The sequence below is a fragment of the Antechinus flavipes genome, chromosome X (assembly GCF_016432865.1).
Source record: "Antechinus flavipes isolate AdamAnt ecotype Samford, QLD, Australia chromosome X, AdamAnt_v2, whole genome shotgun sequence".
Taxonomy (NCBI): domain Eukaryota; kingdom Metazoa; phylum Chordata; class Mammalia; order Dasyuromorphia; family Dasyuridae; genus Antechinus; species Antechinus flavipes.
This window is the reverse complement of record NC_067404.1, coordinates 16,259,104-16,273,233: the sequence shown is the minus strand read 5'-3', so window position 1 is coordinate 16,273,233 and position 14,130 is coordinate 16,259,104. Positions and strand designations below refer to the sequence as shown.

The following is a 14,130-nucleotide window of genomic DNA, read 5'->3' as shown; positions in this document are numbered from 1 at the left end:
TCCCTTCACACCCATCCACCCCCAGGCTCCCACGGATAAGCTTAGGCAAGTCCTTTCCGCCCTGCCCCCCAGTTCCCCCTCTGCAAAGCTGAGTTTGACTTGAGATCTATTGTTTTGGCGTGACACCTAAGTTCCCTAAGGGTGCTAAGGCCTGTGATATTGGGCCCAATTCCCAGTTAAAATCCTGGGACAGGGGAGTTCCCAGTCACCTGTTCTACCTTGGTCCTGCCAGCAGATGTCAGGGAAGAACCACCAGGACACTCATTTTGGTCATGGTTTATTAAAGCAGCCAAGAGGCAGCCGGGGTGTTTCGATGGGGTTCTGTGCCAAGGCAGAAACTGAGCAAACTAGGCCGGTGGATGGGGCCTCGGGGCTGGCTGGCAGGTCCGGTGGCTCCAGAAGAAGGGGGATCTGCTTTTGGGGGCCATTTTCTCCTGGGCAAAGAGAAGACCCAGGCAGGCTGGATCTCCTCGCCAGGTCTGCGGCTTCTTAGGCTCGATGAGGTTAATTTTACCGTGTCGCGATGCTGAGGGCTCCGGTGGTGGCAGGAGGGCAGCTCTCGCGCTCTCCCTCTCTTCCTTGGTGTCTTGGCCCAGGCCGCGGTGGGTCAAGTCCCTCCGAAGGGCCGGTGTATTTGGTGGGAGTTGCAGTGGATACTTTCTAATGTAGTAAACTGGGCCCTCGGTCCCCACTGCTCTTTCAGATGCCCTCTCGGCCCTCACTGGACCAAGGACGCTGCCCACCCCCGACCTGGATTTGGCCTGGTAGTTTCTTCCAAATGTCCACCTTAGAAAGGTGTGGGAGTAGTTGTAGACAGTCACTATTCACTAATATCTTGCGCTCCTGGGTTGGATGCCTGGTCCCTGCCCACCCCAGGGAGATTTCCACAGTCTTTACCCAGTTGCCACTCTGAGTTGGTTGGATCTCGGCACGTTGGAAGGGTCAACTTTGAGCGGCAGGAAGAGAACTCGATACCTCGTCAGGATAACCAGCAACAACTCAGTCCGACTGCTAGAAGATGTTAGCTCGAAAGGCTCTGAGGCCTATGGGAGACCGAGCGAAGCTAACTGCCCGGTCCTCTGCTGGCACGACTGCTCTGTGCTTTGGCCAGAGTTTAGAGTTATAGTCCTGGGCTGGCCGGCCCCAGGAGCTAACAAAGGCTGAAGGGAACTTTTTACCAATCCGCCCTAGTGAGGAGATACGCCCTAGATGGGCTTTTCAAGATTCAAAACTGCAGCTGCTGCCGGGGTCAAGCCCCGGGAGCTGCCTGGAGAGGGGGGAGAAATTGCCAGATAGGGAACAATGTGTGACCTGGGGCCCTGTCGGTGGTAAAGACCTATGAGAGGGGCGGCCCTGTAGGTCTGGGAGGGGAGAGAAACTGTTACTCAGGCTCCTCAAAAGACACGGGGAAGAGGGTAGGACAGCACGGGTTGGCCACAATGATTTGAGGGAATAAGACGATCCAAGCGTAGGGGTATGGGGGAATGGCAATGAGGGTGGGAGGGAAGGAGGTGAAGTAAGCCAGAGGGAGGGGGGAGATGAGGAGAGGAGGGAGAGAAAGAGGCAAGGCTGGTATGAGAGTGGGAGGGAAGCAAGGCTGGAAAGAGGGAGTGACGGGGGGAACCAGAGAGGGAGGGATAGAAGACCTCTGGGAAGAAACAAGTGAATGAGGTAGTGTGGGAATGAGGGCAGGGGGGATGGGGGAAGGGAACGAAGGAGTCAGTGGAGTGGGAAAGGAGGATGGATAGGGTTGAGGGAAGGGGAAGGGAATGGAGGAACAATACAAAGGGGGGAAAATAGGAAGAGCAGAAGCAATGGGAAGGAAGGTGGGTGGGAAAGCGGGAGGGAGGGAGGGACCAAGGGAAGAAATGGTAGGAGACAGGGTCGGGGGGAAGGAGGGAGACAGGGTGGGAGGGAAGGAGGGAAGGAAAGTGGGAGGGAAGGAGGGAAGGAAGGAAGGAGGGAAGGAAGAAGGGAAGGAGGGAGGGACAGAGGAAGGGAAGGAGGGAGGGACAGAGGAAGGGAAAGAGGGAGGGTCGGAGGGAGGGACACAGGGAGGGAAGGAGGGAGGGAGGGAGGAAGAGATTTCTGCCTGCACCGTGACTCTCTTCTGGGCGATCTCGTCAATTCTGACACAAAGAGTTTTCTTTCAAGCCCCAAATCAAGTCACATTCAGAAGACAAGCTGGTCCCGTCTTGAGAGGAGGGTCTGAGTCCTTCTCCCAAACTCTTGTCAGCTGGAGGTCCGCGTGTCCCTCAGAGGATCTGGCAGGCGCTGGGATTAGAGGTGCTTGGGAAGGGGAGCTGGGAGAGAGCAAATAATTATCAAAAGGTCTCTAAGAATGGGAAAAAACTGGTAAAAGGTAACTGGAGGAGGCTTAGTCTTCTCAGAAAGTGATGGGGAGAGCTTTGCTTGGTTCCCTGCCTCTGGGGAGCCCTAGAACTCAGGGCCCTGATGGGTAGGGCAGGGGCAGGGGCAGGGGCAGGGGCACTGACATTGTCCTTTTTAGAGTTCTTGTGACATTAAAAACAGTGGGATCCACGGATCAAGTGAGGAGGCTACCGGAAGGAAGGGGGGGCCTCTGGTGTCGGCTGGTCCTGGGTGCAGTAGCTCGAAGGGTCTTGGATGGAGGGTCTAAACCGGGCTGCCCGGCCAAGACACCACAGTCAAGGCAACTCGGTTCCGTAGCTCTTTCAGCATGGGGACAAGCTGGCCATTGCTGAGGCCAGCAGCTGGTGTGCCATTGACAGCTACAATCTCATCACCACATCTAAGGGGGGAAACAAACACACACACACAAACACATACAAACACTGAGGGACTCAGTGCTTACTGCCCAAAGCTCTTGGGAGAATGAACTCTGGTGAGAAAGTCCTGAGGGATAAACTCAAGTGTTGCCAAGGCAACGATTATTGGGTAAAGCAATTTACATATTTACAATTTGCATAGAGGCCTTCCAATACCAGAGTCCTCAAAGATCCCAACTAGAAAGAGAATGGATCCAATTTATACCTTCTAATCTCCCCCTCCACAAGGGGTCTCAGTTTCCCCAACTGTAAACAAATCACTTCTATGAGTCTTGTTTCTCATTCTGACACCTTACAATCCTATAACATTGCATTTTCTCTTGCCGATTACTTTCTCCTTCACGTATTCAATTCAATCCTGGAATAATACTGATTCCCTGCATCTCCAGACCATTGGTTGAAGATGACAGCTGGGTCTCAGTTTGCCTTCTTGGGCAATCCATCGATGTTAATGATGGATTAACATTAGCGAAGCTGAGATTGAAGCTTGGCTCGGCACTTCTTAGCTGTGGGTCCCTAAGTAAGTCACGGCCTCTCTCTGGACCTCAGTTTCCTCTTGTGTTAAATGAGAGGGTTGAACTAGCGATGACAAGACCCTCTTCCAGCCTTAAATTGATAAGCCCAGGATCACATCCCATGACTGGAGTTTAAACTTAAGGCAGTTCCTAGCCCCCTTGTGGGACTATAGGCCCGAAGCTCTAGAGCTTCAACCTCCTCTCTTTCTGATGAGGAAAAAACAAAAATCCTTTCAGAACTTTTCTAAAATAAGAAAAATTAGATATCCTAAGGATATAGCTTAATCCTGTTCTGAGATTCTGACCAGAGGAAAGAGAAAGGTGGTAACAGGAATACAATATAGAAAGGAAGAGGAAGGGAATGGAACTAATCTCTCACAATTAGGTTGATTGAGAAGAAGAGTATATGAACAGGGAAGAAGGGGGTTAAAAGTATGAGTCAGATGATCCTTACTCTGATCTGAAGTAGACAAAGGAAAGTGGAACACACACAGTTTGGTGAAGAAATACAGCATCCTTAGTTCAGGGAAACAAACGGGGAAATAGAAGTGGCCAAAATAGAGGCTAACACTGGGGAGGGAATGGTCACAAAGAAAACCAAAAATCAAAACGGGGATGGAAAGGGGAAAAAAAGAAAAGAAGAGAACTAAACTAGGAGCTGCTCATCCTTAGGTGAATGGTTGGAGAATGGGAATGGAATGAACTATGACTTCAACATGTGAGGTAATAAAAGAAGCAATTTCAGAGAATTCTGGGTGGGAAAAACTGAGGCAGAACAGGGAGAACACAAAAAGAGGAATTTCACACAACTTGTTTCAGCACCTGGTCAACCATGTCTCCAGAAGCCTTATGATAAAGCTTCCTCCCTGCCTCCTGGCAGAAATTTGGTAGATTTAAGAGCACAGCAGGGGGCATCCCTCTGGGGGCATGGTCACTAAGTACTTTCCTTATTTTTCTATCCTATTATTAGTTGTTTTTCCCCTCTTTGTTTTTGAATTGTGTGTGTATGGGGGGCATTAGCAATAATGGTGCTCACCAGAAAGGGGGCATAAAACATTTTCCAAATATACAGAAGGGAACAGGGGGAAGTTCAGGGGAGGAAACAGACAAGCAAAGCAATTAAAAAAGTAATGTGGAATTCATTCTCTACTTTTCTAAAACAAACAAACAAACAAAAAAACAAGTTGTATGAAATTCCTCTTTTTGTGTTCTGCTACATTTTTGGAAATGCTCTTTTTTGGTGTTTTGTTGTTTAAATTCAGAATAAAAATGGAAAAGAAAAAAAAGATCGGAACCCTGCTATGAAGGATTTAAAATGCCAAATGGAAGAGTTTTGCATTGTATCCTAGGGGTAAGAGGGATTTTCTGGAAATTCTGGAACAGTGAAGTAGCAGTGTCAGACTTGAGATGGGGCAACCGATGAAGAGAACCTCGGGATAGGTTAGACAACAGGCAGCAAGTCCCTGACTTCCAGCTTACAGCATCATGAGCAGAGAGGAGGGGAGACAGAGAAGTTGTAAAGAGGTCAGGGGAGGGTCCCGCATAATTACTTTAGTCTTCGATCCCGGAAGACTGGGGTGCCAGGCACGATGGTCTTGATAAAGAAGGGCTGATTGCCTTTGGAGGCCTCAAAGCCCCCAACGATGCTGAAGCCCCAGCTCTCGTCAGTGTTCTTATGTAGGACAACATCTTGACACAAATGGAGGGCACTGAAGAGGGAGAGATTAAGATACTGAGATGGCATTGTTCTTGCTTATTCGCCAAAAGGTCCCAACCCTAGCCAGAAGCACAGGGTTAGGCTCTATTTAGGTGATGAGCATTCAACACAGCCCTGCAAAGAACTTCATGGAGGCTTTAGACCTGGAAGGGTCATCAAGAACTTATCTTGTCCAATCTCATCATTTGACAGTTAAGTAAAATATAGCCCCCTGTAGGCTAATAAAGTGGCATGGCCATGTGGAATCAGAAAGACTTGGATTCAAATTTCTATTATTATTATTATTATTCTTCCCTCTCTCCCTGCCTCCCGCCCCCCTCTCACCTCCTTCCTCCCCCCTCTTTTCCTCTCCTTTCTTTATCTGTTCCTGTCTTTGTTTCTTTTTTCCTCAATAGTATTTTATTTTTCCAAATACATGTAAACATATTCATTTTTGTAAGGCTTTTCCAAACTTTCCAAACTTTTCTTGCTCCCTCCCTTCTCCCCAAGACGGCAAGCGATCTGATCTAGATTAAATACATGCAATCCTTTTAAACATATTTAGAATATTTCCATATTTGTATTGTTGTGCAAGAAAAATCAGGCCCAAAGGGGAAAAACATGAGAAAGGAAAAGCAAGCCAACAAAAAGATGAAAATATAATGCTTCTATCTGCATTTGGTCTCCATAGTTCACTCTCTCTAGGTGGTGTTTTTGATCCCAACTTTACTGGAATCATCTTGGATCACCATATTGCTAAGAAGACCTGAGTCTACCATAGTTGACCATCGCATGATCTTGCTGTTACTGCGTATAATGACCTCCTGGTTCTGCTTCACTTCACTCAGCATTAGTTCATGTAAGTCTTCCCAAGCTTTTCTGTCATCATTTGTTATATAATAATAATTTTCTGTAATACTCATATACTGTTAATTTATTCAGCCATTTTTGCATATGTGATAACTTGTCCCTTTCCCTCCTATATGATCTCTGGAGGACACAGGCCCAGTAGAGACACTGCTGAATTGAAGGGTACGCACGGTTTGACAACCCTTTGGGCACGGTTCCCGATTGCTCCCCAGAATATGGTTGAATCATTGTCACACACCTATGAAAGACTGAGGAACGCTCATAAACACAAGGACTGACCAGGATTTCAGACGATTCATGATGAAACCGGCCGCCTATCTCCCAACTGAGAAGTGATATACTTAGGGAACAGAACTTCTCTTCCCCCCCCCCCTTTTTTTTTTGGAAAGGAAGAGGTGAATGTAAAATAAAATAGATTTTTGTTAAATAAAAAAAATTAATATAATTTAATAATGATTTTAAGCCCTTTCTCTGTTCTGAGTCTCAATCTTCCTGTCTGTAAAATAGGAGAGTTTTAATTAAAGCTCTGAAATCCTAGGCCCTACTGTCTGGATTCAGGATGGAGGAGAAAAATAGAGAACATATATGGTTTCCATTGCTATATCACTCGAGGAGGCCTGAGGATGACTGTCTTGGGATGGCAGCAGTGAAACTATGGCCACCTTCTACTTGGTGGGAAATGTGTCCATTCATCCCTGCTCACTTGGATGAATGACTGCTACGTTCAGAGATGTGTGGCACTCCCAGCCCAGAGACCGGCCTGTCTTGGGGACCGGGGGAAAGCAAAATCAGAATGGCAGATGTCCTGCCCCATTCTCACCTGGGGAGCCCCAGCCATGACAGCCAGAGGGGAGACCAGCTGGGACCGGCTTCCATGGGTGGTTCTTGGCCGACCGCCCAAGGCTCCGGGCTCACAGGCGGCATCAGGATGTCCAGGGCTTTCAGGACGATGATGGCTGAGGCTGCCTGAGACTTGAGCACTGCCACTGCCTCTTGGTAGGATAGTGAAGTCAAGTCTATGCCATTGATGCTTAGGAGAACGTTCCCTGCAAAGAGGAGAAGTGGGCGGAAGTGGGGGGGGGACTTAGACCGCAAAGGTGCCTGGGTACCAGCCCCTTTGGAAAGGTGAGTTCGCCCCCGTACGGTCCCTTCGGCACCGTGATTTCTCACTGGGGTTTCGCATAAATTAAATGGGAACTTGGGGAGAGTTTTGCAGCAACCACAGACAATACACGAAAGTCGTAGGCAACCCAGATCTGCAGAAAATACTTGTATAGAATACTATAAATGTCCAATTTTACCACATTTTATCTTTTAATACCCTAATAATTCAGATGAAAGGGAGGTCCAAAAATTTGATGTGGATTTTCCAGATCGCAGGGGCACTGTGTCCGTGCCCCCAGGCCCCCAAGATGTAGCAGGGAGAAGTCTACTGAGGTGTTGGTTAAGTGTCCTGATGGCCACAGAATCCTTAGGCTTCTGGCCTCTTCTTGCTTCCTAACTCATCCCAGCTTGCGACAACACTTGAAATCTGTGCACCCATATATACATAGGGGTCTTAGCTTCTCCCAATACCCCCCCCATATACTTGAAGGAAGTGGGGATATTTTGGCTGAAGAAGAGATGGTTCTAGACCGAGGGAGAGGGATGGGGCATGGGTAATAGGAAAGCTCCTCTCCTGTTTGTTCCCGAACGCTGAGCTAGCAGAAATGGGTAGAACCAACTTTAGGTTCTCTGGCTGTCTTCACACTTGCCGGATGTGGGAAGCTGAGATCGGAGAGGGGAATTCATTCATCCAGAGTCACACAGCTGGGGAATTCTGGACCTGGGATTCACATCCTGGCCTCTTGATCGAAAAACTGGCCTCTGCCTTTCTAGCAGAGGCTTCAGACGGGATGAGTTACCAGAGGGGAAATGGTCTGAGGGCCACAGAAATGGCACTGGGAATTGCGTGCCCTCCCCAAACCCCCCTCCCCTGCCCCGCACCCTCGCTTTCTCCCTATTACCTCTCTGAATGCGGCTATCCCGGCAAAGACAGCCCACAGGCTGCACGCTGGTCACATAGATGGGTACACTGTGTTTGCCTTCCCGGCCGCCCCCAATCGTGATGCCCAGGGACTCTTTCACGTCTTTCCTTATGGTGAGGGTCTTCTCCTGGCTCAGGAAGCCAGCAGGGGGGTCCTCAAAAGAACAGAGGAAACTTGGGGGACCACCTCCTCTTGCCTGACTCAGGCTTATAATATTTGAAGGCCTGGGTTTACAGGCACAGGCCTCCAACCTAGGCCCCAGGGGGCCTTCTGAGTAGGGCCAGTCCCCCCTCCCAGCTGACTGATACTATTGGAAGATTATGACATCATAGGACACAGAGCTAGAAGAGAACTGATGCCTAACTCTACCATGTTACAGAGGAAGAAACCGAGGCCCAGAATGGGGAATGAGCTGGTAGAGCCAGGATTAAGCCCTCTAGAGTGTTTGATGGTCTCTCCTGGGGTATTTCAGGGGGTAATGGAAGCACAGGATGGGACTTACCTGGTAGAAAGCCACGGGCCTTGGGTAGTGCCCCAGCTCGGGCTTCCATCGGGGAACTGGCATCGGGGAAAGGTCGTTCCCATGGCTGAGACTGAGGTGGTTGCTGGTGTCACTGGTGCCACTGCTCTCGCCGCTCCTGCCTCCACCTCTGCTGGGCCTCGAGCTGCCCGAATCTGTCTCCGTCTCCATGATCAGGCTGCCTCGGGGTCTCAGGACCACGAAGTGAACTCGGCTCTCGCTGGTCTGGGGTGAGAATACAGGGAAGAGGGAAGGCCAGGAGTCAGGCAGGACTGCTGCGCTTGGCCCTGATGGGTAGGGGCACTGGCCCCAGGGCCTGGCCACTTGGTCCAGCTCTAGCTGCCCAGGCACTCATTCAATCAGGTTTTTAAACATGCTAATTTCATACACGTCACTTCACATTTATGACATAGAACATCACATACGCGAGGAGCCTGTTCCTACTTCCCTGAGACAATTAAGAGTAGCTTCCCATGATCCTACATTCCTGATACCTTCCCAGCATGCCCCTGCTTCTGCCTGCTCTTTCCCTCTGATGGAGGAAGAAATATATCTGTTCCTTCACCCATATTATGCCTTTCCTCTCCTCCTTCCTCTAAGGTTCTGCTCCAGCAACTTTCCCCTCTCCCTTGCACATTTAATCTCTTCCTTGCTGCTAGCACCTTCCCATCTTCCTTCAAATAATCTCAGGTCTCCCTAAGTCTAAAAAAAGTCTTCAGGCCCTCCCCAAAAGCTTTAATCCATCTCCTAGGCCAGTTCTCTCTTCCCTTTCGTAACTAAATTTCTTCCCCTTTTTTTGGGTAAACACTTATTTTTTTTTTTTCAATTTACTTGTAAAGATAATTTTCAACATTTGGGTTTTTTTCAATAAGATTTTGAGTTCCAAATTTTTCTCCCTGTGTAAGACAGCAAGCACTCACTGATATAGGTTACAAACGGGCAGTCATATTAAACAAACTTCCACCTTCACAACTAAACCTCTTGAAAAAGTGGTTTCCTTCTCCCCCTCACTGGCCACCATTCACTTTTCACTGCTTGAAGAGTCACCAAAATTGAGAGAAGGAAACTGTTTTCTGTTTAGTCTGATCTATACATCAGCTGAATCTTTTCTCCCCCAATTCTCCACAATTTTTTAATTTTAAAAAATGTATTTATTTAAAACTTAAATGCAAAATAATAAACATAAAAGAAAAAATTATTAGGTGTCCAGCAGAACCTAAGGGAGGATTCAAAATATGTAACAGATTTCCATTTCAAGAAAGTCTGAAATATCTTGAGTTCAGAGCTGTCCACCTTTACTTACTTGTAGGTTTTCTTTTTCCTCCTTTCCTTTCCTCCCACCTCCCCCATCTATAGTTCTTTTAACCAGTCTTCACAAGACATGGACTTCATCCTTGAGACTCCGGCCCGCATGCGAGCCTTTATTAACTGAACATAATATTCTAGATCAGGGGTCCTCAAACTACGGCCGCGGGCCAGATGCGGCAGCTGAGGACGATGATCCCCCTCACCCAGGGCTATGAAGTTTCTTTATTTAAAGGCCCACAAAACAAAGTTTTTGTTTTTATTATAGTCTGGCCCTCCAACAGTCTGAGGGACAGTGAACTGGCCCCCTACTTAAAAAGTTTGAGGACCCCTGCGATGTTAAGAACTCAGTAATACTTGTCACCTCCTTCCTCTGGGGCCATTACTAATGCAGCTTGATATTTAATGAACTCTTTTGTCTACCACGTAACACTGTTTGTTCACATGCCCACTAAAGGCCCAGATCGTCTTCAGACAAACGGCCATGTAGGGGTATCTCACAATCTTGCATTTGTGACATTGACTTCTGGAATCCAGATCTTGATCCCAGCCAAATTTTATCTTCCAGCACTTAGCCCAGTGCTCCAGACTGTCAGAACCTTTCTGGATAGATAGAGGGCTCTGCAGCTATCCAGAATCTTAGTCCTCCCTCCCAGCACAGGGCAGAGCTGCAAATGATGCAATCGTCGGCCTCCACCGTTGGCCTTCACTGAAGGCCTTCTGCGGGGCTGACACAGAGCCATGAAGAAAGGTTGTTTTTGATTTGGGCTGTCTCATTAATCTTGTTGAAGTTCAGCTTTGATGTCACTTCCTTCAGCATTATCTTGTCCTCATTGGTGATGGTATTTCACCATGGACATCACAGAACATTGTGTTTTATCTCTTCACTAGTCTAAGAAGTCTGTGAAAACCAAGGCCTCTCTTTGGCTAAACAATGATTTCCTGGTGGGGACATAGGGCTGCAGCCTGGGAGAACTCTGGGTGGGAGCACACAGCAGGAGGATCTCTCAGCTCTAAACTACTTTCTATGCCTGGGTCTCAAAGCCTGGGTGGACCCATTTCATTTTTTTATATTTTTTATTTTAAAGCTTTTTATTTTCAAAACACAAATATGCATAGATAGACTTCAACATTAACCACTGCAAAACTCCATGTTCCAAATTTTTTCTCCCTCTCTTCTCCTCACCCCCTTGCCCAGATAGCAAGCAATCCAATATAGGCCAAACACATGCAATTCTTCTATACATATTTCAACAATTATCATGTTGCACAAGGAAAATCAGATCAAAAAGAGAAAAAATGAGAAAGAAAACAAAATGCAAGCAACAACAAAAAATGCTATGTTGTGATCCACCCCTCAGTTCCCACAGTCCTCTCTCTAGATATAGATGGCTCTCATCATCACAACATCATTGGAAGTGGTTTGAATCATCTCATTGTTGAAGAGGGCCATGTCCATCAGAATTGATAGTCGCATAGTCTTGTTATTGCCGTGTATAATGATCTCCTGGTTCTGCTCGTTTCACTTAGCATCAATTCATGTCAGTTTCTCCAGCCCTCTCTGAAATCATCTTGCTTATCAGTTTTTACAGAACAATAATATTCCATGACATTCATATATCACAATTTATTCAGCCATTTTCCAACTGATGGGCATCCACTCAGTTTCCAGTTTCCTGTCACTATAAAAAGGGCTGCCATAAACATTTTTGCATATGTGGGTTCCTTTCCCTTCTTTAAGTTCTCTTTGGAATATAAGCACAATAGAATCACTGCTGATCCAAAGGGTATGCACAGTTTAATAACTTTTTGAGCATAGTTCCAAACTACTCTCCAGAATAGTTGGATTCATTCACAGTTCCACCAACAATGTATTAGTGTCCCAGTTTTCCCACATCCCCTGCAACATTCATCATTATCTTTCCCTGTCATTCTAGCCAATCTGAGAGGTGTGTAGTGGTATCTCAGACTTGTCTTAATTTGCACTTCTCTGATCAATAATCATTTTGAGCACCTTTTCACATGAGTAGAAATAGTTTTGATTTCTTCATCTGAAAATTATCTGTTCATATCCTTTGACCATTTATCAATTGGGGAATGGCTTGATTTCTTATAAATTAGAGTCAATTCTCTACATATTTTGAAAAGGAGACCTATATCAGAACCTTTGACTGTAAAAATGTTTTCCCAGTTTATTGCATCCCTTCTAATCTTATTTGCATTAGTTTTGTTTGTACAACATCTTTTTAACTTTATATAATCAAAATTTTCCATTTTGTGGTCAATAATGATCTCTAGTTCTTCTTTGGTCACAAATTCCTTCCTCCTCCATAGAACTGAAAGGTAAACTATCCTATGTTTTTCTAATTTATTTATAATCTCATTCTTTATGTCTAGATCATGAACCCATTTCAACCTTATCTTGGTGTTAAGTGTGGATCAATGCCTAGTTTTTGCTATGCTAGTTTCCAACTTTCCCAGAAGTTTTTGTCAAAATTAATTCTTATCCCAAAAGTTGGGGTCTTTGGGCTTGTCACACTTTAGATTGCTATAGTTATTGACTATTTTGTCCTGTGAACCTAATCTATTCCATTGATCAACTAGTCTATTTCTTAGCCAGTACCAAATGGTGACTGCTGCTTTATAATATAGTTTTAGGTCTTGCACAGCTAGGCCACCTTCATTTGATTTTTTTTTCATTAGTTCCCTTGAAATTCTTGACCTTTTGTTCTTCCAGATGAATTTTGTTGTTATTTTTTCTAGATCATTAAAATATTTTCTTGGGAGTCTGATTGGTATAGCACTAAATAAATAGATTAGTTTAGGTAGTATTGTCATCTTTATTATATTCACTCGACCTATCCAAGAGCACTTAATATTTTTCCAATTGTTTAGATCTGACTTTATTTGTGTGGACAGTGCTTTGTAGTTTTGCTGATATAGTTCCTGACTTTCCCTTGGCAGATAGATTCCCAGATATTTTATACTATCAACAGTTATTTTAAGTGGAATATCTCTTTGTATCTCTTGCTGTTGGATTTTGTTAGTGATGTATAAAAATGCTGATGATTTCTGTGGATTTATTTTGTATCCTGCAACTCTGCTAAAGTTGTGGATTATTTCTAATACCTTTTTAGTAGAATCTTTGGGGTTCTCTAAGTATACCATCATATTATCTGCAAAGAGTGATAATTTGGTTTCTTCATGACCTACTCTAATTCCTTTAATCTCTTTTTCAACTCTTATTGCCAAAGCTAGCATTTCTAATAAAATATTGAAAAGCAATGGTGATAGTGGGCAACCTTGTTTCACTTCTGATCTTATTGGGAATGGTTCCAGTTTATTGCCATTACATATGATTCTTACTGATGGTTTTAAATAGATGTTACTGACTATTTTAAGGAAAAGTCCATTCATTCCTATACTCTCTAGTGTTTTTAATAAGAATGGGTTTTGGATTTTTTCAAATGCTTTTTCTGCATCTATTGAGATGATCATATGGTTTTTGTTAATTTGGTTATTGATATTGTCAATTAGGCTAATACTTTTTCTAATATTGAACCAGCCTTGCATTCCTGGTATAAATCCTACTTGGTCATGGTGTATTATCCTGGGGATGATTTTCTGTAATCTCTTTGCTGATATTTTATTTAAGATTTTTGCATCAATATTCATTGGGGAGATTGGTCTATAATTTTCTTTTTCTGTTTTCGTCCTACCTGCTTTAGATATCAGTACCATGTCTGGGTCATTAAAAAGGAATTTGGTAGGACTCCTTCATTCCCTATTTTTTCAAATAGTTTATATAATATTGGAGTTAATTGTTCTTTAAATGTTTGGTAGAATTCACATGTAAATCCATCTGGTCCTAGAGATTTTTTTCTAAGGGAGTTGATTAATAGCTTGTTTTATTTCTTTTTCTAAAATGAGACTGTTTAAGTAATTTATTTCCTGTTCTGTTAATCTCTGCAACCTAAATTTTTGTAGGTATTCCTCCATTTCACTTAGGTTATCAAATTTATTGTCATAAAGTTGGAGAAAATAACTCCTAATTATTGCTCTAATTTCCTCTTCATTAGTGGAAAGTTCTCCCTTTTCATTTTTAAGGATAACAATTTGATTTTTCTCTTTCCTTTTTCCAATCAAATTAGCTAAATATTTATCTATTTTGTTGGTTTTTTCATAATACCAACTTCTAGTTTTATTTATTAATTCAATAGTTTTTTACTTTCAATTTTATTAATCTCTCCTTTTATTTTTAGAATTTTAAGTGTAGTATTTGTTGGGGGGTTTTAATTTGCTCTTTTTCTAGCTTTTTTAGTTGCAAGCCCAATTCATAGATCTTCTCTTTCTCTATTTTATGCAAGTAAGCCTCTACAGAGATATACAA

General features: G+C 44.5%; 1 protein-coding gene across 3 annotated transcripts in view; it reads right to left on the bottom strand.

The window, feature by feature from the left end:
- Window positions 1-261: 261 nt before the first annotated feature.
- Window positions 262-14,130, bottom strand: part of LOC127543085 (ligand of Numb protein X 2-like) — a 103,956-nt gene continuing 90,087 nt past the window's right edge. The window contains exons 6-11 of one of the 3 annotated variants that reach the window (XR_007949125.1): window positions 8,418-8,660; window positions 7,895-8,069; window positions 6,709-6,934; window positions 4,873-5,031; window positions 2,563-2,770; window positions 2,209-2,303 (exon numbers count right to left, since the gene is read on the bottom strand). Coding sequence is in view for 2 of the 3 variants with exons in the window: in XM_051969102.1 (XP_051825062.1) it covers window positions 2,162-2,303; window positions 4,873-5,031; window positions 6,709-6,934; window positions 7,895-8,069; window positions 8,418-8,660 (945 nt within the window). In the remaining variant the exon portion in view is untranslated. Of the gene's footprint in view, window positions 2,771-4,872; window positions 5,032-6,708; window positions 6,935-7,894; window positions 8,070-8,417; window positions 8,661-14,130 lie in introns of all 3 variants that reach the window. The other 2 variants (XM_051969102.1, XM_051969103.1) reach the window with 2 other exon arrangements.